The sequence below is a fragment of the Physeter macrocephalus genome, chromosome 12 (assembly GCF_002837175.3).
Source record: "Physeter macrocephalus isolate SW-GA chromosome 12, ASM283717v5, whole genome shotgun sequence".
NCBI lineage: Eukaryota > Metazoa > Chordata > Mammalia > Artiodactyla > Physeteridae > Physeter > Physeter macrocephalus.
In genome coordinates, this window is record NC_041225.1 from 63,651,450 (window position 1) to 63,677,951 (window position 26,502).

The window sequence follows — 26,502 nt, forward strand, 5'->3', positions numbered from 1 at the left end:
GGAGCCTGTGCTCCGCAACGGGAGAGGCCACAACAGTGAGAGGCCCGCGTACCGCAAAAAAAAAAAAAAAAAAAAAAAAAAGTGGGGTTTTGTTTTGTTTAAAAAATTTAGTCTAGATTCATACCTTCATAAACTGTAAAGCGCTTCCACCTGTCCTCCTGTGAGCTCTGAGGGGATGGTCTCCTGGGAGTGGGTCCCAGCAACCCTGGGCTGTTTTGGGCTCCTGCAGCCAGCCAGGAGCCTACGGGAGGTTTCAGCTGGACCCTGGCCACATTGCATAGGTTCTTGTTTTATCAGAGAAATCGCTGCTGCACTGGGACCCTTGAGGTCCTCAGGGATAGCGTGAGGTGAGAGTACCAAAGCCAGGGGGAGGCGCCCAGGCTGCTGCTGCGAGCCCGAGCCTTCAGGAAGCCAGGATGCCGCAGGGACAGGCAAGAAAAGGCAGGGAGAAGCTTATGGGTTTTCAGTGCTGGCTATGGAAACACTTTCTGCTCCTGGTGGATAAATACATGGGTCAGTCTATGTGCCGACATGTGAATGCGTGCTCTTTAAAGGAATTATATGAGGTGGGAGCTTTAATTTAATTGAGCAGGGGTGTCCATGGAACTATGAAAGAAAGATCCGCCAGGGCCTTACGTAGCAGACCCCGTCACCACCACAAATAGCTACAACCCCACTACAACAGCATGCATGACAACCGCTTTTTTTTTTTTTTTTTAGCTCTGATCACTGCACTGCATCACTTTCCTTACGAGGCTTCTGTGGGGTTTATGGTTTTAGAGGTCATTTTCCCACAGTTTATGTACCTTTCCCTCAAGCATCTATGTTGTGGCATATACGTCATCTATACATGGCATATACAAGCATCTATAACACTCTCCTGTTTTCAGATGCACAATCTGAGGCTCAGAAAGGCATGGTCTAAGGCAAGTAAGTGGTGGAGGTGGTGTCAGAAATCGGGTCAGTGACCCCACGGTGGCTGGCCCTCCCCTTGCGGGTCTGTGACAACACTGTCTGGGGCTTTCAGAGCAGAAACCCGTGGGAAGCTCAGCTGTTCCGCTGGGTACTCCTGACCCCCTGGCTGGACAGATATCCCAGAAGGCAATAGGGTGCATTCCCCGGGGCGTGTGCCCCATTGGCTCTTTGGGAGAAAGGATGGTCAGGAGGTCCTGGACGCTGCTCCTGGACTGGTCTTCTGGGATCTGGGCCAGCAAGCTGGGGTGGGGAATGGCTCGTCCCTCCTCTCCCCCTGCCGCTGTGATTCTGTTGATCTGGAGAAGGATGTTCCACATTTTTAAAGTCTCTATTTCCCATCCCTCTGCCAAGGAGTGAGGCATGGTACACCGGCTTCAGTTCTCATAGCTATTCTGCCACTGATGGGAGGAGGGCAGAGATTCTTTCCACCAAGGAGCCAGGAGGATGCCCCATCACTGCTCCTGGGACCAGGCTCCCCCAGATGTGGTGCTGAGTCCCCAGGGCCTGCTCTCCCTCGGCTCTTGGTGGCAGCAAAAGGCCAAGTAACATTCTTGAAACCTCCAATTTCACCTCTTTTTTTCAGACTGACTCCACTGTCTCAGAGGAAACCGACCTTGACCCTGACGCTGGAGGCACAGACATGCCTGAACCCCCCCTTTGCTGCCCCATCCCCTACCTCCCCCTTGACATACACATGGTGTCTCAGGGATAAAACAGACCAAAGGAGTTCTCATCGTATCAGTTCTTAGCGCAGTCTCAGCCCGCCTCTCAAGGCCTCATAGCTCAGGGGAGCCCCGCATCTCTCTGTGTGGAGTGCTCGCCACGTCAGCTCCAAAGGACAGGGCTTGCTTACTGACAGCAGCACCTAGGAAAGCCTCTCTCTTTCAAACCCTACCTTCCCAGGCCTTCAGGACGGCTAGCACCATTGTTCTCCATGTTCTTACTAAAATACATCACCCCTGTGTGCTTTCCTGTCTGAGTAACTCATAGGTTGCAAAAACTGTAATTTCCTGGGATCTGTTTTAAATGCCCTTTGCTGGCAGATGTGGGCTCAGCAGGAGTTCTCTGTAATTTTCCAGCCTCCTAAATGGCCCCCCTGTAGCTAACATGTACCACGCACCGAACATAACTCACCCGCTTTCCACCCCGCCCCAGACGACCCAATTACTCACTCACAGAGTCTTCAGCAGGGCCCTCCTGGGGGTCCCTGGCTAGGTCCTGGGCGGGGGTGGGTGGATGCAGTCATGCTGCTGACAAACTACAGCACATCCTCTCCAAGAAACACTACGTATCCAACAATAGGGATGCTTGAAAAGTTTATTTCTACATCATATATCAGTATATAAAAAGCAGGACTCCAAATTTTTGTCTAGAAAAAGGCTTGTAGTGATTCTATTTTAGTGGTGAAAATGTGGGGATTTTTTTTCCCCTTTCACTTCTTTTTCAAGAATTCTGATGAGCATGTATTATTTTAATGAATTACAGACAGCTCATTTTGTCGTTATTTTTTAAAGTCAGGGTCTGACAGCACGGTGGGGCGGGAAGTCACACACCTGTGAGAAGATAAGGCAGTGAGGGGTCAGGTGGGTGGTCAGATGATCATAAGCAGAAGTGAAGTGAAGAAGGAGGGTTGGTGAAGGCTGCATTATCAGGGTGCGCTCTGCAGAGGAAGTGGCCCTTGGATAGCACGTGGACTTGGGGGAAGTGCAGGGGGATGGATGGGAGAGGGTATTCTGGGCAGAGGTAACTGTAATGAGGACCCGGAGGTATGCGGTACCTGGTCTAGCTCGGCTACAGCTAGTGCAGCAAGGGGAACATTAACTCCCTTGGGCTTGGAGGGGTTGGGCCAGTTTGTAGAACCCTGAACTGTAAAGGAGGTTTCCCTTGAGGAAACCAGGGAGGCTGCTGCCAGAGGATGGACCCTTTGGGAGGTCTGGATACAGGCCAATGTCTTTCCCCAATTCGGTCCTTTTTTTTTTTTTTTTTTTTTTTTTTTTTTTTTGGCCACGCCGCACAGCTTGCAGGATCTTAGTTCCCCCACCAGGGATTGAACCCGGGTTCCGGTAGTGAAAGCACCAAGTCCTAACGACTGGACCATCAGGGAAGTCCCTCAGTCATTCATTAAGTACCTTTCATGTCTCTTAATTCCTCATCATTCACGCAGCACCAACTTTGCCGCGCAGGGCAGGGTGGGATGGCAGAGGCGGTAGGGCCACCTGGGTTAGGATCTCCGTTTGGTCACTTGCTAGCTCTTTGATCTGAGAAAGCCATTTGACTTCTCTTTGCCTCGGTTTCCTCATCCGTAAAGCGTGGGTATGAATGGTACCTACTTCCACAGGAGGTGATGAGGATTGCAGGAGATAAAGTGTGAAAAGCACTTAGCATGGGCCTTAGAAATGTTGACCATTTGTGCTGTTAGAGAACAAGGAACAGAGTTTCTAAAGATAGGGTGTAAGGAAGAATAGAGAAGAGGAAGGTGGGGAAATGAGTACAACCCCAGACTGAATTTAACTAAGCTCCTTTTGTTCTCTTTGGGGAATTAATTTGTTCAGGAGGCCAGCTGGCATTACCTATGTGCTCTTTTGGGGAGGAATCCACCCCCACGTTAATCTCCCAGAGAAAGAGACAACCACAGACCAGACCAGATGGGGAAAAGCTGTAAAGGAAGTAGCACTTAAGGGCCCCCGGAACAGCCCCTCCCCCATTCAAAAACTTCCAGTGGCTTCCCAGGGCCTAGAGCCATGGGTCCCAGCCATCTGACTTGGATGCCTATGACTCTGCAATTATGGCAAAGGCGTCTGGATTGATTTGTTCAAGTGAGTCTTGTTCTCAGCTGTCATAACTTTCTCCTACATCCTTGTGCTATTGGTGTCCAAACATATGTAAATGGTTTTACGATGACGAAAAGATGCATTTAAAAGTGGTATTGAATTAGTTCAGAGGAATTTGTGTGTCAATATATATTTTCCTTATTAATGAATGGATACTGGAAGTATATGTGACTCCTGTCAGCCAGGTTCTGTAAAAATATCTCTAGCTTTTAAAGGGATCCTCACACTTAAAAAGGCTGGGAGACTTCTGATTTAAAATGATCATCTAATCACCTGATCGTATCTGCTCTCCCTCCCAAGAATCTATGAAAACGATGGTAAAGGGATGTAAAGGCTCAAACACTGAGAAGCGGGAGGGAGATTTCCAGCGGATGAGGAATTTAAACAGACTTTGTTCGGGAAGGTGCACGGCAGGTGAAAGTGGTGACTGGTGAAGGTGACTGCAGCTCAGAGAGGACAATAGCCAAGGAGGGGAGGGAGATGAACTGTCCCAAAGAGCCCTGGGGAGACTTGGGTCTGGGCAACACCACACAGATAATGGCTGGCTGCTCACCCACTGACCTATAGAGAGGCTGGAGTCCATAAGCCCCACCTGTGCGCAATGAGTTTCCAGTCAGAGTTTCGATTCTAATTCTTAAATGTGGGTGGGCAGCCACAGTTCCGACATCTGAGGAAAGCCTGGGACCTCTCCCTCTAGCTCAGTCCTTCCTTCATCTTCAAGACCAGTAAGCCTCCATCTTCTCTTCTGGGTCCCACGAGCATGCCCTAAGACTCCGTGGTTCCAACCCTGGCTGTATATTGGAGTTACCTGAGGAGTTTAACAGAATATGAATTCCTAAGCCCCACCCCTGGAGAGTATGATGCAGCTGAATTGGCGGGGTGTGTGTGGGGGGCTGATCAAGCCTTTTAAAAGCTCCCCAGGTAATTTTAATATGCAGCCAGGGTTGAGAACACTGTCCTAGCTGATATTTGGTAGGGCTTTAAATAACACTTAGAAGAGTGGTTCTCAATCCCTGCCTGTACATTAGAATCACCTGAAGAACTTTTAAAACTATCAATTCCCAGGCCTGACCCCTGAGATTCTGATTGAATTGGCCTAAGGTCAGGTCTGAACATTGATTTTTTTTTTTTAAGTTTCTTAAGTGACTTTAATATTGCTGCAGCCAGCGTTAAGAACCAGTGGTCCATAGACTCACAAATCCTAAATCTGCATCTCAGTCCCAACTGCCTAACTGACATCCAATTTGAAGTCTGAGAGACATCTCAAAAGAAATATTTTAAAAACTGAGCTCTTCTCATCTCCCTCCCAACCACCCCCTCCTTAGTTCTATTAAAGCTTCCCTTATCTCAGCAAATGACAAGTCCATCCTTCCAGTTGTTAAGGTCAAAAATCTTAGAGTCCTTTTTGATTCTTTTCTTTATCTCATACTCTACCTCTGATCCATTAGCAAATCCTGCTGCTCTACCTTCAAAATATGTCCAGAATCTAACCACTGGTTTTTGCCTCAGCCCATGAGGGAATAACTGGATCCAGATTTCTTTCTCAACATAAACAACTAGGAAACTGGACAAAATTTATGACATAATTATTTTCAGACACTGGAAAAGAGGTAGTACAAGGTTATGGTTCCTGAGAGAGGGAAACAAACAAGGTGAGACCTTTGATTGCCCTGGTTTTCTGCCTGGAGGCAATTTTCAGACAACAGTAGAGGGAGGGGAGATCCAGAACCCAGCAGTCTCATGCAATTGAGGAAACAGAGATTTGAGTTCAAGGAGGACAAGGCAGCTTCAAAAAAGGGCAGACTTGCAGGGTACCCTACGGGAGCGGAAGGAACTACCAAGAGAAAGAGCTCCAGAAATCTGTGCAGGAGTTCCCCTGAGTCTTTGGCTGAATAACAGTCTGTGCACGTATAGTGTGAAACCAAGGGAGAAAAATAAACAACTTCCAGGAAAGAACAATTGCCAAAGAGCTGTAAGCCAAATAATTCCCAGAATTCTCATAGAGCCAGGAATCACCTGAGTTCCCATCAGCCAGGTGGAGAGGTTTCAGTGAATACACAAAGTATTCCAGAGAGCCCCAGAAAGGTTATGCCTAATACTGTGGCTAAATTAGTCCCAGAGAAAAGGCTCTTTTAGACCTGCCTTTAAAAATCTTAGAAACAAGTCTGGAAAAGATCACACTTATCTATAAGAAGCTTAACTGTCTACCATAACAGAGTCCAGCCCTGTTTAAAGGAAGACAACATAATCAAGCAACAAAAACGTAAAACTTGGGCTTCCCTGGTGGCGCAGTGGTTGAGAGTCTGCCTGCCGATGCAGGGGACACGGGTTCGTGCCCCGGTCCGGGAAGATCCCACATGCTGCGGAGCGGCTGGGCCCGTGAGCCATGGCCGCTGAGCCTGCGCGTCCGGAGGCTGTGCTCCGCAATGGGAGAGGCCACAACAGTGAGAGGCCCGCGTACCACAAAAAAAAAAAAACAAAAAAAACGTAAAACTCACAATGTTCTGGTCTCTAATAAAAAAGTATCAGACATGCAAAAAAGAAGGAACATGTAATCCACAAACAAGAGAAAAATCTGTCAACAGAAACAGAACCAGGAATGGCAGAGATTAGGGAATGAGCAAAGACATTTAAACAGCTGTTATAAATATATTAACTATGCTCAAGGATTTGAAGAAAAAGATGAACGTAATGAGGAGAAAAATGGAAAAAAGGTTTAAAAGAACTAAGTGGAACTTCTAGAGATAAAGAATATAATATGTGAAATAAAAATTTCACTGGATAGGATTTACAGTAGATTAGACACTGCAGAAAAAAAAGATTGAACTTGAAGACCTAGCAATAAAAACTATTCAAAATAGTGAGGGGAAAAAAGACTGAAAAACAAAAAAATCAAAGATAAGAGCCTCAGTTACCTGTGAAACAATATCGGTTGTAATTGGAGTCCGAACAAGAGATGGTGAGGGGTAAAAAAAAGACTATTTGAAGAAATAATGGTCAAAATTTTTTCAAAGTTAATAAAATTTATAAACACACAGCTCCAAGAAGTTCAATAAGCCCCAAGTAGGATAAACACACGCACGAAAACTATACTGAGGCACATCAAAATCAAACTGCCGAGGGAACTACCTGGAGGTCCAGTGGTTAGGACTCCACTCTTCTACTGCAGGGGGATGCAGGTTTGATCCCTGGTTGGGGAACTAAGATCCCACAAGCCATGCTGCATGGCTAAATAAATATTTTAAAAAGCAAAAAATAAACAAACAAAAAAAAACCAACCAAATTGCTGAAAATCAGGGAATGAAGAGAAAATCTTAAAAGCAGCCAGAAGAAAAAAGCATGTTACTTACACGTAAACAAAGATAAAAATCACAGACTTCTTGTCAGAAACTGTGCAAGCCAGGAAACAACCTCCTAAATGCTGAAATTAAAACAAAAAAACAAGGGACATCCCTGGCAGTCCAGTGGTTAAGACTCCGCGCTTTCACTGCAGGGGGCACGGTTTGATCCCTGGTCGGGGAACTAAGATCCCGCATGCCATGCAGCACAGCCAAAAAAACCCCAAAACAAAACGAAAAAACAAAACAACTGTTCAACCTAGATTTCTATACCCAGTGAATATATGTTTTCTGACAGATCTAATCACTTTTCTCTGACACTGATCATCACACTCTTGTCCAAGTCACCATGATGTCTCACCTGAAATATTTCAAAGGCCTCCTAACTTGTTTGCATGCTTCTACACTTGCTCCCCTACACATATGAGGTCATCTCACTCCTCTTCTCACAACCTTCTAATGGCTTCCGTTTTACTCAGAGTAAGATCTGAAGTCCTGGCTATGGACCACAGACCCTACATGATATAGTCCTTGGCTATTGTTCTGACTTCACATTCTAACACTTTCCCACTTGACCTTCCTTCAAACACTACTCCAGCCACACTGGCCTCCTTGCTGCTCCTCCAGTAAACCATGCAAGCTCCTACTTAACGACCTTGCACTTGCTGGAATACTCTTCCTCCAAGTAGCCACATGGCTTGCTCCCTTGCTTCACTTCATGTCTTTGCTCAAGAGTCATGTCATCAGAAACCCTTTTAGATTACCCTATCAAAAAAAGCACCCCCTCTTCCATCACTCTTCATTCTGTTACCTTTTTCTTTCAGTAGCATTTATCACTGTCTGACACTTACTTATTTGTTGCCTGACTGCCTTCCCCAACTAGAATGTTAGCCCCATATAGCAGGGAGTTTGTCTACTTATTCACTTTTGTACACAAAATGTGAAATCAGTGACACACACATGTACACACAGGCACTGCATCCATACCTCAAGTTTGTTCTAGACTCCTTGATGCATAAAAACATTTTAGTGCCAGTTCAGGGGAAGGCAAGCCATTGGTTGAAAGTTCAACTCTAACCACAGGCTGCCCTGCGCATAGCTCAAAGGGGCTGGGAGGAGCTCTAAATGACATGTGTGTCACTTCAGTAGCACCATTCTGTGGCTGGAAACCCTGGAAAAATTACAAGGGAGAACAGCCAGGGCCTTGCAGATGCTGGCTCATTCATTCACACAGAGAACTGGGCCTCTCTCTGCTGGGTCTGCATCAGCTCTTTCCTCTCTGCTCAGCCCTGGGGAGAGGGGAGGGTCAGGAGCTGGGATAGAATTAATCAGAGTACTCAGCACCAAGTTGAAGCTGGAGTGCCCTTCAGCCATCAACAGCTATAAAAGAAGAAAAACTTTTATGGAAAAACATTTAAAAAGATGTGAACCAGGAATTTAGAAGAAGGTGAAGGCGATTTCTAGGGACAAAGACGACGACGTGGATTAAGGTCATTGCTACTTCCCACCTCCTGTGCACATGCAGCATCCTCATCCCCCTTCCTCCCATTATTAGATGTGCACATAAATCTCTGGATGCATCATAGAGATCCCCAGGCCCATGGTCAGCCCCTTTCCCTGGATCTTCATGTGTGATCTTGATGTCAAGAAATGGGGGAGGAACAGAGAGTGAGAACCAAGATTAGTGGGGGTCATATTGAGTCATGTTGAGTGCTGGTCATTAGATCCTGCCATTTGGCTCCTGAGAACATCTCTCGCACCTTCTCTTCTCCTTTCCAAAGGGCTGCCCTGCTGAACCCAGCTTTGGAGGAGGGGCTTTCTCCCCCAGCCTCAGCCTGACTTCACGTCCCACCTCCTGTGCACGTGCAGCATCCTCATCCCCCTTCCTCCCATTATTAGATGTGCACGTAAATCTCTGGATGCATCATAGAGATCCCCAGGCCCATGGTCAGCCCCTTTCCCTGGATCTTCATGTGTGATCTTGATGTCAAGAAATGGGGGAGGAACAGAGAGTGAGAACCAAGATTAGTGGGGGTCATATTGAGTCATGTTGAGTGCTGGTCATTAGATCCTGCCATTTGGCTCCTGAGAACATCTCTCGCACCTTCTCTTCTCCTTTCCAAAGGCCACAGGATCCCCGGCCCCTATCCCTAGCCCCCTCCACCCAAATCACTCTGCACACAAATATGCAGCATAAACACACATAAACAAAACAACAAACATTTACTGACCCTTGGCCTATTATGTGGGGTCCTCCCCACAACCCCATGAGGCAGACATCACTGTGAGAAAGATTTGTACACAGCTGCTAAGTCAAATGTGCCAAATTCTGCTCTTTGTTCAAAGTGTGTACACCACTGGCTATAAAATTAGAACTCTCAAATATCATGAGCCACTTAGAGCTCATGAAGAAACAATACGCATTGGCAATCTTTTGAATGAGTTTGGAATCACACAGCAGTTCAGAGATGCTATTACAAACTTAAGGATTTGCCACCTATAGAGATATATAAGCCCCCCATTAAATGAAGGGGACAGCTCGTAGTGGGCTGATTTAAATGTTCAAAGTGAACAGCCAAAACAAGGGACTTCAAATTATCTGGCTGTTTCCAGGCAGTCTAGAGACCGGCAATTTACGCTAACTAGATTGCCTGATTTAATGGCGTAACTATATAGAGACTAATCAGCCAGAATCCTCTTCTCAAACACGCATCATCACTTTACACTCTTGCTCAAGAACATGTAATGGCTCCTTATTGCTCCCCATGCCAAGTCTAAGATGTTTCTGCCCAGCTTTCAAGACCCTCTGATATGACCTAAACCTATTAAAGCAGTTTTACCTGTTGTTGGTCCTCAACATGCCTAAGGCAGGCTGGTCCTGAACTCACTCACCCTGCGCCCCCAGGCCTACCCTGCAACCTGAGAGGTGGCATCAGACACGCTGGCATGAGCAAAGGACTTGTGGTCCAGCTTTACCACTCACTGTGTGATCTCAGCCAAATTATTAATAAAAACACTAGCTCATATTAGAGTGCTTATTAAATGCCATGGCCAGATGAAGCACCTACATTCATGGTCTCATACAACTCTCCCAACAACCGTGTGAGATAGGCACCGTTTTATTCCCATTTTATAGATGTTAAAACAGAAGCTGTGGAAGTTTGTTCAGTTGTTCAACAAACACCAAGTGCTGTGCCGTGCGCTGGGAATATAACAGTGGGTGAGGAGACGAGACCCCTGTTCTGATGGAGCAGGGAGTGGCTAGAGGTCAGGCAACAAACAAGTAAATACAGGAACTGGATGATATAGGAAAGTGGTACATGCTCTAATAAGACCGTACTGTGATGGACAGCGGCTGGGGGTGAGTGGAGGAACACTATTATAGTCAGGTAGTTAAAGAAGGCTCCTCAAGGGGTGACATTTTAGTTTTAGATAGTGAGGCTTGAATGTGGTTGAGAAGTCAGCCATGCCAAGACCCAGGGAGCTGGACTCCCAGGAGCAGGAACAGCAAATGCAAATGCCCTGAGGTCTAATAAGTCCAGTCTGGACACCATTATGAGTTGAGCAAAGGGGAGAGCAGTACCAGTGAGGCTGAGAGGAGGCAGGGCCAGGTCACACAGGGCCTTGCATGTCATGGTGAGGAGTCATTTCCTGCAGTGGGGAATCACTGGCGGGTTTCAAATAAGGGAAGAGCTTGACTGATGTATACTTTTAAAGACCTCTTTGGCTGCTGTGTGGAGAAGAGGTTGTTCAAGAAGCAGAAAGAAAGCTGGAGGATTGGTTAGGAGACTGATTTAGTTGCCCCAGCGACATACAGTGGTTGTGATCAGAGTAGACCAGTGGTGATGGGCACAGAGACAGGGGGTGAAATTGGAATGTATTTTACAGATTGAGCTGACAGGATTTGATGATGAATATGGAAAATTAGAGAGAAAGAGGAATCAGGACAGCTCCTCATGATGGTGCCATTTATTGAGATGAGGAAGACTGGAACAAAGCAGAAATCAACAGTTCTATTTTGGTCTTTTTAAGTTTTAATACATATTAGACATCCATGTGGAAATGTCAAGTTGGCCCTTGGACCTATGGTCTTGAAGCATAGTGTGGAAGATTGGGGTTATTCTTCTGGAAGTCTTCAGCAGATAGGTGGGCTTTAAAGCCATGGGGTGTGAAGGGGATCAGAGGATGTGACCCCAAAATATGCAACTTTGGCATAAGGATTATTTTGAGCTGGAGGCAATAGAGAAACAGCAGACTCAGGAAAAGCTCTCCACCCTTCCCCTATCTGCCCAAAGGTAGGGTATAAATTTTCCCTTGAGAAGGTGTCCCCCCCTCTCCTCAACTATACCAGGAAAGAAGAACAACTCTTAATAACCAGAGACACTTCTCACCCCAAGACTGTACAAATTGGAGTCTGCACAACAAACCTTACTAAAATAACCCTTACCTTCCTTTCCCCCATATATTTACCTTCTCACAATTTACCACTCCTAGAAGCCCAAACCCTTTTGCCTTTGCCTTATCACTTCTCCACAATTTACTGCCCTTTGTTAAAATGGTATATAAGCCTCGGGCTTAACTGCTTCTTTGGATTGTCAGTTCTTTTCTATGAAGCCCTCCATATGCATACATAACAAGACTTTTCTCATGTTAATCTGTCTTTTGTCAGTTTAATTTGCAGTACTCCAGGTATAAAACCTAAGGGCATAGAGGAATAAAGTTTTCTTCCCCTACAGGTTAAGTGACATTGTCTGGAGAGAGAATCCAGGGAGAAAGGTCTAAGGACTGAATGTGGGGTCCTCTAACAATGAGAGATCACACAAAAGAGGGGATTCAGTGAAGGAGACAGGATAGCAGCCAGTGAGGGTCAAGGAGAGCATGATGTCTCAGAAGCCGAGAGAAAAGAGGATTTGAAGGAGGAATGGCCAGTGGTGTCAAATATTGCTGAGTTGCTGAGTAAGATGAAGACAGGGAAGTCACCACTGGATTAGCAGAAAGGAGGCCATGGGGGATCTTATAAGAGCAGACTCAGTGGAAATATGGGGTAGATTCTGGATTGATGTGGATCCAGGGGAGGAAGGGAGATGTTGACTACTCTTTGGAGAAGTTTTCCCATAAAGAGGAGCAGAGAAATGGGGAGGTAGCTGGAAGGTGATGCAGGGGTCAAGGGAGGGGTCTATTAAGAAGGAAGAAAAGACAGCATTTTTGCATGCCAGTGGAGGACAGACTGACAATGTATGGGGCGGGTCATGGCAGAAGCAAGTCTTTGAGAAAGTTGGAGGGGATGAGACCCAGTGAAGCAGGCATTTGAAAGTGGACAATCTGTCTGCTGTCATAAGGAAGAAGCAGCTCCACATGATGAATGGATTTGCGGTTGTAAAGATGAGAGTCCCTGTCTGATGACTTTTATTTTCTCAGTGAAATGTGAGCAGAGAGTGAGGGCTATGGGAGGCTGGAGGTGGGAAGAAGAGGGGTAAGCGGTGAACTGACACAATAGGAAGGTAGTAAGAGGGTCTGCCAGCATGGAGTGTCCGGCTGGTCCCCAGGGTCACTAATTTAAAGTTGGACCAGTCAGCATGTTTGCATGGTTTTCTCCAGCCATGTGTAGCAGCTTGGGTACAGGTAAGGAATAGGTGGAAAGCTGGCATTTTGATGGTACCAAGGTGGGGACAGGGACACAATGCAGGGAGAGAGGGAGAGGCAAGGAAGTTAAGGGTCCTTGCAGAGGGAGTGAATCTAAGCTGGATTAGAAAAGAAATGAGGGCCCAGAAAAGATGATGGAAACATAGTAGGGGACTGCCCGTTTGGGGTCCAAGGAATACTATATTGGGGCAACAGAGGATGAGAGCTGGAAGGATGGGAGGTGGTGATCAGAAGGTGAGCTTTGAAGGTAGTGCAGTTCACTGGTCATAGCAAGGACATGGGTAGAACGGAGTACCTGCCAGAGTGGGACAGAGAAAAACATTGCTGTAGGTGAGATGGTCAAGGAATGTGAGGCCCGGGTCTTGGATGGATCACGCCCGGGAGACTGGAGAGGGGTGAAGAGGAAGGCAGTGAGCCAGACTTCTTCAGTGAACGAGCAGGAGATGTTCCCTGGCAACCCCACCAGTGAATGACAGAGCTGAAATTCTAACCCAGGCCAGGGCCCTCAGCACCTGCTCCTAACTACTACACTGCACTGCAAACTGTCTCTTGGTGTTGCAGATTTCTTCATTCTTAAAATGGAGACACATACAATACCCACCAGCCCGGCTGAACAATGCATAACGAGGAGCTTTATAAGGCACTTTCCGTACATTGGGCATATGCTCCGTCGGCTGGACTGCTCCAGTGGACCTGGGCAGCTCGTCAGTACAAGACACACGACCCACATTAGCTCTTGAAATACTTCTGAATTGCCCACTGGGTCATGTGTATTGCTCACTAATTTGACCAGAAGCCCTTGACTTTAGGCACTGGGCTGCCTCAGGGTTTCGGGGTTTGGCAATGGCAGTAAAGGGGACTTGATGTGGCTGCTGGGTTCCTGACATACTGGCTGCACACCGCATCTCACTGTAAATGCGCTGGTGTGCCTGGCTACATACAGAAGCCCCGGAGTGAATACCTTTGCAAATTGAAGCTTTCTTTTACAAAGTGAATCATCATCTGATTTGTAAGTGGAGATTTTCGTATTTTACTTTTTCTTAAACTGGTGCCTAGGTAGAGTTGAAAATCTTGCAAACGGCCAATTATTCAAATTTATGTTCTTTCCACAAATATTCGTGGAGCCCCTCCCATGTGCCAAGCCTGGTGCCAGGCACTGGGAGATGGAGCAGAGAACAGGAGAGACAGGCTCCTGGGTGCTGGGAGGATCAGGCCCCGCAGTTTCACTCAACGCGGGCAGAGTTTTGTGTTTTCCTTTCCCTCTCCGGCCTGGGCTGTCCCTGAAGCTTTTCTGGCAGGTCCTGGTGTGAGCAGCTCACCACGAGGTGCTCAGAATTCAGAACACTTGGCAGCAAGGGAATGAGGTCGTGGCCATTTGGAAAGGATTAGGGAAAAGTCACGCGGAGTGTGATTTGGGGCTTGTGTTTATCTCAACTGTAACTTTCCAGAAAGCTGGGACACCCCATTCCAATAAAAGCTTCCCCAAGTATTTTTAGAGGCATTGTGATGGTGCTGGGCTGTGTGGATAGGGGTGGTTTTCTGGATTTGTGGAATTGCATTTAGTTACTGATAAAACTTCTGTCCAATTTGGGAGCCAACATCTGGTTTCTAAGGGGTGTGCCATGGGCTGGTGATGGAAAAGGTAGAACTATTGAGCCGAGAGGCAGAATTCAGCAGGGCTTCCTCGTGGCTGGAAGCTGTGGCCAAGGTCAGGGCTAGATGGGGCATCTGGGTTGGTGGGAGAGCTGGGGCCAGAAGCCTGGCCTCATTGTTCAGAACTGAACTTTTCCCACCACTCCTGGGGCTCTGGGGGCTGAGGCTCAGAATTGTCTGGTTTGGTATCAATCCAATGATTCTGCCGGGCCCCAGGCAGGGTAGAACAAGGACCCAGCTGACTCAGAGAGCCACGGAGACAGCACTGTCCGCCAGGGGAGCCCCAGCCAGAATGAGCTAGCTGTCTCCTGCACACCTGCCAGGTGGGGAGGGAGACGGGGGTGCTGGGAGGTTCCTGGAGCTCAGCCTGGGCCCAGGTTTTTCCACTCTCTTTTTATTATTTCCAGCAGTCCAAGGTTTTCAGTTACTCACACTCATTTATTCATTCCATCCATTCAACATTGATTAATCGCCTACTTTGTGCCAAGCATTCTGCTCCATGATTTGCAGAAACTACCTCTTTGCTTTTCAATTATCCCCATCTCCAGACACGGTGCCCACTTTATAGTAGTCATTCAGTGCATGGCTGCTGCCATACGGCTATTTTTGTCATTAACTGTAGCAGTGACAAGCACTACTAAGACAGAGCTCCTGACCTGGAGGAAGGAGAAAGGATACCTACAATGCTCTGGGTCCGGTGCCAGCCTTTACCATACCTTACCCCACCGAACAGAGGCTGGTATTATTTCCAGGGAAACTGGCATAGAAACAGGTAATGACCACGCGTCTGGGGGCAGTAAGAGGGCCTCCAAGAAGGTCTCGCTCTAGTGGCCTCGTTTGAGCTGTGCCTTGAAGTCCAAGTTCACTTGGTGGAAAATGGAGAGAAAGGGAAGAACATTGCAGGTGGAGAAAACAGCCTGAGCAATGGCCTGGAGGCTGAATGTGCCTGGGGTTCAGGGGTGGGGTGCAGGAGGGATGGCCAGAAGTTAAGAGTGGCTAGAGCTGGGGGTGCACCAGCAGGTGCTTGGTTTCATGCCTTCCCTCAATGTCTGGGTGGGTTTGCCTCCAGGACATGACCTTGGACAGTCCTGAGCTGGCCGTGTGCCCAGACTTTCCTGGCTGATGTACTCAAGTGCGGACCTTCTGGTTATTTGCTTTTCTGGTCCCGCCGCTCCGTGGCCACTGCTGCTATCCCAAGTGCAAGGCTGAGGGCCCTCAGCTCATGAGGTCCTTTCTCTGGGCAAGAGCTTGGTGCAATTGGCCCCCAAAGTTCCCATCAACGGCTCCCACAGTTGTAGTGAGCTCTGCGTGAAGCACCATGCTTTGCCTGCCTGCAGCCTCCCTCAAAAAGGGCGCAGGGTTGTGTAGGATGGAAAGCTCAGTGTAGCCACTGGGGCTACAAGGAGCACAGCACAGCCAAATCCAAATCCCTAAACTGTGCTTGAGCCCTTGCTGACACCACCTCATATTCACCTCTTCTGCCCCCACCCCCCCAGCAGACCCCAGACTGGGCTGTGACTCTTCTCCCTCTGTGGTCGTGCATGGCTCAGGGGCAACAGAAAGGATGCTATACAGTCAGGAGCCCTGAATCCTCTATCCTGCCATTGACTCCCTGCTGCGTGAACTCAGGCAAATCGCTTAACCTCTCTGAGCCTGTCTCTTCGTCTGTGAAATGGGATAATAGCATCCTCTTTGCTGTCCTAGGGTTTGGGGGAGGTTCCTGAGTAAACATGGGTAAAAACACAGTAAACGGGCAAGCACAACGTGTGTGTGTGTGTGTGTGTGTGTGTGTGTGTGTGTGTGTGTGTGTATGTGTGGGGGGGTGACAATCAGTGAGACCAGCGATGTTTCGGTTACCCTCTTGCTTCCCGGAACAAAGGCCCTGGCTGCTGGCATGGTGGAGTCTGGAGAGGGAACATGCTGGCAGGCCCTGCAGCCTCCCCTGTCCTGCCCTAGGACAGGGAATGCTTTTTCTACCCAGCAGGGGAGCTGAGTAGTCCCAGGGTGAAGGGTACAGAATAAGGTTTGGGCCCGGGGACCTTGAGAAGCACCCTGGCTCCCACCCAAAATGCGGCCGTTCACCTCAGTGCCGTCCTGCAGCCTCCTCCACCCGCAGCCCCAACACCAGAGTTGCCTCAGTGAAGCGTAGCGAGGCCTGGCCTCAGCCCCGTCTGGCCTCTCTGCTGCTCTCAGCTCCACGACCTCCCCCTAAGCCCAAGTACTGCCAAGAGGCCTCAGCCCACTAAAGCAGGATGGTGAGCAGGGGTGTGGCTCCCCAGGGCTCTGCTCTGGGGGTGAGAAGCAGAGACGTACCGGGGACAATGGTCTAAACCACCGCTCAGTCACTTGTTCAGTTATTCACCAAACAACTTCTTTAGAAAGATCAAAGAGCACACACATGAGGAATTGTGAAGACATTCTAGTTGAGGAACCAAAGAAAATACATTTTAAAAAGCACCCTCCCAGGCCAGTTATGTAACAGCGTAGGACAGCAACATGCCCCAGAGACAGCGGCCGATAAGAGGGTGGCAGATGCCACAGTGCAGGGGCGGCTGAGACCCAGAGGGCTGTACGCAGTGGTGGGTCGGCGATGAACTGGGCCTCGGTTTCCCCCCGTGCAGGGTGGCAGCCCAGGGCTCACCCAGGAGGCTTGCCCAGTTCTGAGGAGCTGATGCTTTCCAAGGGTTTGCCAGGCCCTGCACACGTGGATTAGCTCCTTCGACCCTTGTTGGTGCCCGTGGGGGTAGGGAGGATTGTTATCCTCACTTTACAGAGGAGAGAACTGAGGTAAGAAGAGGCACATCCTCTCACTGGGAGGACGTGGCTTCTCAGTGGCGGAATTGGGACTGGGACCCAGTCTGCAGAGTTGGTGCATTTAGCCTGCACTAAACTGCACCAGAGGATGTGAGCGAATAGCCTTCCCAGATATGAGAACATCAGAGCTGGAAGGGACCCAAGTGACCCCGGCACTCCCTGCTTTTAGGAATGAAGACACTTAGGCCCTGCGTGGTGACGTGTCCTGCCCACAGCCGTGCAGCCAGTGTGGGGCAGAGCGGGTCCAAGCTGCCAGTTCCTGACTCACTGCTGCTTCTCTCTTCCCGTGCTATGCCCAGGGCATTCTGGGGACCAAGAATATGGGCGTCGCTGGGAGCTAATGAGGAATGCAGTCTCAGGTCCCACCCAGACCTACTGAACAGAAAGTGCTCTTGCACTTTGACAAGAGCCTGGTGATTTGCACGCACTTTACTGATTGAGAAGCACTGCTCTGTGCCTCCCTGCCTTCCTGGTCGGCAATATCTGTTACTGTGAGAATAATGACATTGTATCCAGACACTGTAAAACTACAAATTACAAGATACTGGAAGCTCCATCCTGGAGTCACCTGGGATCTGGGGGAAGTGACAAGAGTGGGTCCCCCGGAGCTTAATCCTTCCCAGGGCCCTGCACACCCATCCTGCTAGTGAGCTTGGGAGCTTAGTCCTGAGCTGGGCTTGCCGAAGCCCAGGGAGGAGGTGACACTCACAGATGGTCCAGAACATCCTCACCAGAGCCACTGGCTGCTACGGTCCCCCAAGAATTAGAGCTGGCGGTTGGCTAGGGAATGGCCTGGTTTAGGACAGAACTTCCTGGGGCCAGAGCCTGACAGCCGTGGTGGCAGCTGCCAAGAGCCGGCTTGGGGTGAGCCAAGGGGCTTCGGTTCTCTCTCACTCTCTACCAGCACCTCTCCTGTCCTGTCTCAGTCCCATGGAAAGTCCTTTGTCCTCAGAGCCTCAAGACCCTATGCCTCCCCAAACTTCACCTCGTAGAAACCCCGCCACTGACCCCAGATGAGATCAGAACCTGAGACTGCCCGGCGCGCCCACCTCAGCCCCACATTCTGGTTGGCTGGCTGGCAGCCCCTGGCCAAGGCCTGGACCCTGGGAAGGTCAGTGGAGCTGGCCAGAAGCAAGGGAAGGGCTAGGAGACTCGGGAAGACCCTGGGCTGGGGCTGTGCACAGGAACACAATGGCCTTTTGCTCCATCTCACCTCCTCTGAATCTGAGGTCACCACGCAAGGGCACGGAGAGTCCCACTGTAGCTGACGGGGGTGGGAGCACTGAGCTCCGCCTTCGAACACAGACCTGAGGCTCCACCGCAACCTTCCGATGGAGCAGCAGCTTCTCCCTGGACGACCCCTCCAAGGCACTCGACTTACTTTGCTTCTCCTCAGTGCCCTACCCGCCTCCCTCCAAGCTCTTCCCCTCTGTCTTTGATGTACTGTTTAACTTTCACCCCTTCTGGGAAGGCTGGTTATCTGCTCAGAAGAGCCATGGCGGGATCTGGTTCTGTACTTGTCCCATCATTTGCAGGGTGTGTGTGTGTGTGTGTGAGAGAGAGAGTGGGGAGGGGGGGAGAGAGACAGACAGACAGACAGACAAAGAGATCTTCAGCAGTATTCAGGAAACTCTTCCAAGGCAGCATGAGAGCTCAAGGACCTCAGAGTCCACATAGGCAGGTCCTGGGTCGGCACCAGCTCTCAGCAAATGCCCCTCTGACTTGCTGTGCAACCTTGAACAACCTCTCTCCTTCTCTGAACCTATGTAAAATGAGGAACAAGGCTAACTTAACCCTCTTCAGGTTGGTCTCGGAGGAGCACTAGGGCTCCTCAGAGAAGCTTTCAGGGAGTACATGGCATCTAAGGGGAGGCCTGATGGGTGGGGTTCCAGCTCCCCTGTTTTCTGTAATAGGCTGCTTGTTGGCTTTTGTTGACAAAATGGTATAAATGCCTGGGGAAAGTTCTGGAGGATTTTTATGGTGCTTTCCAGCTGGAATACTCTAGAGGTAGGTGTCTGCTCCATGTGGCACAGTTCTGGGCCAGTCCAGGCTGGGGTCCTTGCGCACAGTCAGGACCAAAGGGAAGAACCCTCTCCCTCAACTGGCTTGGCCCAGGAGTGGTGGCAGACATCCCTGGGAATGCAGCGGACAGGAAGGAAGAAGGTCCAGGTACCCCGTCTCTGTCTTTGATGGTCGGGCAGCTGCTCCTGTTTTCCTTCCTGCCCTTCTCCACCCATCCAAAATTTCCCAGAGGAAGTGGCTCTCATTAAAGCAAGGGAGGCTGAAGATGCTTTAGTCACTGACTTGTTCAGGGGTCAGCTCAGCCCCTGGGAGTGAGTGCAGTCCTGGAGAAAACCAAGTGAATCTGTGGCCTGTTTCCATGGAGCAATTTGCTGGGTAACTGTCCAGTCTGTTCTAGGCTTTGTAGAGGTTGTAGGCTCAGCTCAGAAGAGATGAGACAGTCCTTCACTCCAAAGGGACTGGCCCCAAGAGCCATGAAGATGGTAGTGTGCCCTGACTATCCATTTCACTGCTGGGAATTCAACTGAAGGAGATATTGCGTAAAGAAAAGGCCATCTTCATAAAGATGATCACTGTGGCATTACTCACAACAGCCCCCAAATTGGGAACCACACCCAGCTACACAGCAATAGGGGTAGTAAATTACAGAACATCAGTTAGATAGAATATTATGCACCCATTAAAATTAGTATGTGGAAACATGGAAACAACACTGATAAAAAAATGTTGCCAAAAGCAGCTCAGCACTTGTCAAGTAGTTCCCTTTCTTTTTCCTACAAAAGGTGACAAAGAACTGCAGGGGAACTTGCAAAAATGAAAACAGTTATGTTAGGGCAGAGTATTATGAGTTATTATAATTATTGACTATTTACCATGTGCTGGGTTCAGTGCCGGGTGCTGAGGACGGAGCAGTGAATTAGAATGTATTTCCTTGCTCTCTATCTACAGCTTCAAATCTAATGATGGATTTTTTCCCCTAAATGTCCTTCAAAGTTGTCATAGCATCATCTTCCAATAAAAAATAGCTGATGAGAGGAATAAGCGAGGAAAGGTACTCCTCTCCTTCTGGGTAATGTATTTCATTCCCGGCATCAGAGCCGCCTCCAGCTGGATTACACACATGTCAGAAGAAAACCGAATGTAAATGTGGTAGTGACATTTCGGACTCATAATGTCTTAGTTTCCTTTGAAGCAAAAACATTTTAAAAACTCCATGTTAAAAAAGAAGTAAAAAGTTAGGACTTGTTACTAATCTTGCAGTTGAATAATTAAGTATGCCTAATTCTGAAAGTAGCAAGCTAAATTATGCAGTGCCAAAAGTGACATCTCATACCTACACCATCCCGGCTACAGCGGCATGGTTTTAGCTTTATAGCTAAAATATGCTGCCAGAAAACCTAATAAAAGGAAGCAAAAATATTTCTGTTTATATCAAGCTGCCATTTGAGAGAGACTTTTAAATATGTTCTTCCCTATGTGTAAATCTGACAGCAGTTGCATAATTAAAACCCCAGTGGAGAGTTTCCTTTTAATCTTTTCAAAGTAAACCAATAAAACATCCTTTAGGATGTGAAATGATGGATTAATACTCTTTGGATTGTTTGAATATCTTTGAGCTAGGCCTGACTCCAAGAATACTATTTAGTACTAAAAGAACACCAGCCAGTGTCTTTCTCTTTAGGAGTTCATGTAATCACGGGAGATGCAGATAACATGCCAAAGGTGACACATGCATGGTTACGAGTTCTGCTTGTCTTGGATTTTGTTAAATGGAGGGATGAATAAATGGATGTATTTACATTAAAACAAACTTGATTTCAACCCCCTGGGAATATGTCATATAGCATAAATGGCAGAAATAATAATTGCCCAGGATTTCAGTTCAGTGTAAGCAATCAATATGAATAATTTAGACCACAAAGTGGAGTTTCATTTTGCTTAAGCTATTCAGACTGACTTTCTATTCAGCCTCAACTACCACTGAACAATCACTGGCAAATCTTCCCACTGGGTCTATGTTGTGTGGACAGTTGCAAATTACCTAGCTCCGGATATGGGCCTTGTTCAAGCCAAATGTCAGGACAAATATTCTGCCTCGTCATGGTGTTTCATCTAACATGAGTACACACAATCACACCTGAATTTTTCTTCTGTGTCTCCCTCTAGCTGAAGGCCCATTCCTGCCCCTTCTTCCCCTCCCATACACAAACACACCACACACACACACACACACACACACACGTGCAAAAGAAGGTAGAGAGAAAGTGGCTGCTGTCCTTGGACCAGAATTTACCCAAATGTCTCCTACTTGCTAGCATTTCTGTCTCTAACCTTCTTGGTACTGGCTCTTGCCTTCCCAGCTGTCTAAGACTTACCAGATGCTTCTAGTCTATCTGACCTCTAAGATGTGTCTGATCCTTCAAGTTTTCTCTGAATTTAATCAACTGTTGGCCTGACCCACAGACCAGTCCTTTTGCTCAGCCCTGTTGTAGTGTCTTTCAGACACAAACACAGATACACACACACACACACACACACGTTATTAAATACTTCAGCCTCAAACAGGAATGTGCCCACCAATTATATAAATGAAACTGGTACAATAAACACTGAATAACTTGGTTTCTGGACCCAGCTGAATACATAATTAACTGTGACCTGAGACACGTCCCTTAACACTCTGAGCCACATGGGATTGCACCAAAGGACCCCTCCTGTTCCAATCATCATTAGTGAGGCTAGCCAAGATGTGGCGCCCATGAACACTGCAATCAACTGCCCATGTTGGAATATGCTTCAACCTTTGTCTTGTAGAATAAGCTTTAACCTTTCAACATATTAGCACTTGGGGCCTGATATACACAATATATCATATTTATGGGATGAATGAAGAAAGGGTTTTCTACACCAAAGTCTAGATGAATCATTTAGTTGGGTCTATACAATACAAGAAAATGTCCACACTGCTGCATGGACCATACACACTGTGATATTCAAATAAAACTGAGTGCATGCTAATTTTCCTCTTCGCTGGATGAGGTGGCAGATAGAGAATACTGACTGCCCATTTTGGATTCAGCTTTGGCTCCCTGAGCTGCTGAATCCATAAAAGCACCAGTAATAATAATTGTCTCTGAAGACTCAGGGCATTTAAGGGAAAGGAACTACATAAACAGAAGTGAAACTGACGTATGTAGGTCTTTACTTAAATCTCATCCAAGTACATTTTGCAAGAGAAGCCTGAAATAAAAATCATGCTACTTCAGGATACAGCAGAACTTATCTGACAGAAGTGACCAATTTGAACCACTGCCCCAGACCACGTCAGCAGGTGGATAACTGACAGAGACCCTGCTTCTTGTGTGGCTCTCTTGGCACCTCTGCAAAGGGGCTAGTTCAATGCTGAGCTGTCCACTGGCTGGTTCTGGTCCTGAGTGCAGCTCTTCTCAGAGATAAATATCTCCCTGCAGCAGATTTTGGAAACAATGTGCTGGGTCATTTGTAACATAGCCACCAGCTTCAGCATAGCCTCCTACAATGCTTGCCTACATCCCCAAACACAAATCAAGAAAGAGAATATAGTTTCTTTCTGCTTGACTAAAGAACAGCCAATCCTGCTCGTAGATTAAAGGCTCGGGCTTGGAACAATTTACCAACACGCTGACTTGATTTTGTGCAAAGAACTGAGAGAAGCTGCAGAAGCCATGGCTGGGCAGTGAATGAAGGCATTGATGCGAGCTCATCAGAAAGGCACAGAGACCACAGGTCACTGGAATGAGGCCCCATTTGGATATACTCATGGCCTGTAGGGGAAGGGGACACCGCTACCACCTTTCCCTTAACCTGTGGGTTCCATTAGGAAGCCAAGGTCAGAGCACACCGCTGGGAAAGAAAGGCTGTGGCTGCCCAATATGTGCACAGGTTGCCTCTAGGTGAAAGCAAAAGGGTGTGTTTACAAGAGGAAGAGCATAAATCAATAATGAGCTATGAACACATGATGTCATCCTCCAGGACTAAGCATCTTTAGTACTTTTAAAGCACTTAAAAAAAAAAAAAGAAAAAAAAACTCTAGTTGCTATAGCAACTTGATGCAGCTCTTAAAAGGGGATTTTTTTAAGGGGGTCATTTTATATCTTCAATCACCATAACAACATGATATAGCTTTTAAATGGTATTTTATACAATTTGTGTGTACTTTGGACTTGGGCCACATTTGCCTTTTCTATTTAAAGTCATCAGATCAAACATGACACATGAAAATTCATTGAAAGGAAGCCCTTTCGTAGACTATACATATACACTCAGAGAGCCATCTCTAGCTGCTCATATTCTGCACATGGATGCAGTCTTTCTCTCTGCCTCCCAGCAGCCACCTACAATGGCTTACACTGGTCAGTTAGTCCATTCCCCCGTCTCTAAGCTGGCATACCAATCCAGCCCAGAACCCACCCACAGAAGGCGTGCCAGTGCCATCCCTCACCTCTCAGCCCAGTGAATCCAGTCCCCTCCTCCAAAACTACCACCAGGGGATAGTGCTTTGGGGTGACTAGAGGCATGACCAGCCAAGTGCCTTCTTCCACCCTGGGACTCTGGAAGCAGGAGTAGATGAGACACAAAGTCTTGCCAAAGTGAAAATCTTGTATTTATTCTGCACTCTATACAGTAACGGGAAGAGGTCTGTTTCACGTGACACCCAGGGAAAGGGGGGGGATGGGGAAAGTGGGTGAGAGGAGAATAAAGAGAGGGACAGGGTGGAGTGGGGAGCAGTGATGGCTCCACAATCTCTACAAGAGAGGCTCAGAGGAGGGGCGAAAGAAATAGGGGGGGCTTCGAGGAATAGTTACACAGCATTTTCTGTACAGTTGCAAAATCATGAACTATTTTACCAAAAATAAGAGGAAGGGATGATGGAAAGTATAGAGAAACTACCCCCTGCACCCAAGCTACCCCCTTGGTGGCCACTGTTGGTTGGAAAAGATAGCAAGGTAACAAAGAAGAGAGGTCAAGAAATTGGAGGGGAAGTTGGAAGTGGGGAGGGGTGGAGTAAGAGGAGAAAACCAGAACCAGAGCGGCTGAAGTCCTATTCTCCAAGTCTAATGGGGTGGTGTAGACTGTATAAAAAAAAAAAAAAAAAAAAGGATGCGAAGGAGATGTAGGGATTCGTCTGCGGAAATGGTCGCCTTCCCCAGGGTAAAAGGGCTGGAGGACTCTGAGGGAAAACGCGTGTAAAAGAAGAAAGGAGAAGAGAAAGGAGATAACAACGCTGTGAGTGGAGAGAGGAAGGGCTTTCCAAATCACCTGGATGAGGAAACCGAGGACTAGGGGGCGTGAGAAATAAGAAGGAAGCAGCAGGCCCCTGATACATGTTCTCCCAAGTCCTTTTTTAGAAGCCAAAACTGAGGCACAAGCGGTTAGGTCACGCGGTTGGCAAGTGCTGGAGCGCGGGCGGCCCCCGGTCTGCCCAGCGCCCGGGTGAGGGTTCTCCCCGTTTGGCCTCTTTGTCAGGCAGTCACCGCTGGGTGCGCGCCAGAGGTGGGCCTCTCAGGCCACCTCCCGCGCCGAAAGCCAGTAAAGAGGGAGACGGAGCAGGAGGAGGGGGACGGGTGGGGAGGAGAGGGCGAAATGAAAGTAGGCAACGGGGCCTCAGGAGGGAAGACGGAGCCGAGGGACGCGGCTCGAGCCCCGGGCAGTGGAAAGGGCGGCAGGTGAAAGACGCGGAGAGGAAAGTCGCCCGCTGGGCGCGCCGCTCACCTATGGTCGACACCACGGTGCCCACGAAGTAGAAGGCGCCGGGAAAGTCCCAGCGCGGGCGCAGCGCGTCGGCTCGGACGCCGGCTGCCAGCGCGGCCTCGTAGTGCCGGAGGAAGGCGCGCAGCTCCGGTTCGGCCACTCCGTGCGCCGCGCTGAAGTTGCGCAGCGTGGCGCCCCAGCGCGCCCGCGCCTCCGCCTCGCCCGGGCTCTCGAGCGCCGAGAAGACTGTGGCGCCCGCCACCAGGTAGAGGCCGATGAGCGCCGCCAGCAGCACGAAGCGGCCCGTGTCCTCGTTGAGGTGCGAGCGGCGGCAGCAGCAGCAGCAGCAGGAGGGGCGCGGCAGGCGGCGGCGGCAGCGGCGGGGCGGGGGCCGGGGGCTGCGGGAGGACATGGTCCGGAGCTCAGCCCCGGGGCCGGGGCGGCGCTCGGGGCCCGGGCCGCGACATCCCCCCCGCGGGAGCAGAAACGTGAGGATGGTGACCAGGGGTCGGGGGCCGCCGCGGAGCCCCTCGCCGCCTCCTCCAGAGCCCGGACGGCGGGGCGCCTCCGCCTCCTCCTCGGCGCTCAGGCCGCACACGGGTCCCGCGGCCCTTCGGGCGCCGGAGCTGGGGCGCTCCTCTCTGCGCCCCGACGCCTGGCCGGCTGCCGCGGCTCCTCACCCACCGCCCTCGGGCGCGGGGGTCTCAAGGTAGGCCCCTGCCGCCTTGTGGCCGGCGTCCACGGGGCCCCGGGCCTCATACTCCTCTCCAGACAGGCCGCGGGCTGCGGGCGGGGCGGGCTGTAGAGCCCGGGCGCCTAGGACAGGGCCGGGAGAGCAGGGCACGAAGAGAGACCCCGGGCGCGTCCCATGAGACGTTCCCGGCTCAGCGGCTCCCCGGCGCAGGCTCCGTGGGCAGTCCAGCTCCCGCCCCCGGGCTTGAGCTGGCGGCGTCGGCTTCGGAGCCTCGGAACCGAGCTGAGTCCGGGTAAGCGCTCCCTTTCCAGCTCCAGCCGGAGAGCCGCCCGGCACTGAGAGGCGGAGTCACCGGCGCCCGGGGCGGGGTGTTGGGGGGTGGGGAGTAAGGAAGGGAGAGAAGGGGTGGGGAGTTGGGCTGCTGCGACGCCTCCCTGTCGTTCTGGCTGCACTAATGCGGGGCCCCGAAGCAGGTGTCCGGACTGCGGTGCTGGCTACCACGCCGCCAGGGAACACCGTCCAGTCCCTCCCTGCGCTTCGGCTCCGAATCCCTCCCTTCTGTCCAAGCTGCCGCCAAACTTTGCTCAACTTGATGTTGTCCTGCGGTCTCAGGTGCTGGAGGCCGAAAGACGCTAATGCCCTGACACCGGGCTCTCCAGCTCCAGTCCGAAGTTTAAGTTCCCTGTCGCTCGCGTCTTCTTCCTGCATCCGTCCACAGCGCCAGGTCTCGGAGGGTTCCTTTGGGGAAAAGATCCCGCTTAGGAGCGGGGAAAGGGCCACTCGACTCGGGGCGACCGGAGAA

The 26,502-nt window shown here is 49.5% G+C and overlaps 1 protein-coding gene across 2 annotated transcripts in view; it reads right to left on the reverse strand.

The window, feature by feature from the left end:
• Positions 1 to 26,024, reverse strand: part of KCNK12 (potassium two pore domain channel subfamily K member 12) — a 59,830-nt gene extending 33,806 nt beyond the window's left edge. For both annotated transcript variants that reach the window (XM_028497217.2, XM_024118680.3), the window contains exon 1: positions 25,028 to 26,024. In XM_028497217.2, the coding sequence (XP_028353018.1) occupies positions 25,028 to 25,418 (391 nt within the window). In that variant the 5' untranslated portion in view covers positions 25,419 to 26,024. The remainder of the gene's footprint in view (positions 1 to 25,027) is intronic.
• Between the last annotated feature and the right edge of the window lie 478 nt (positions 26,025 to 26,502).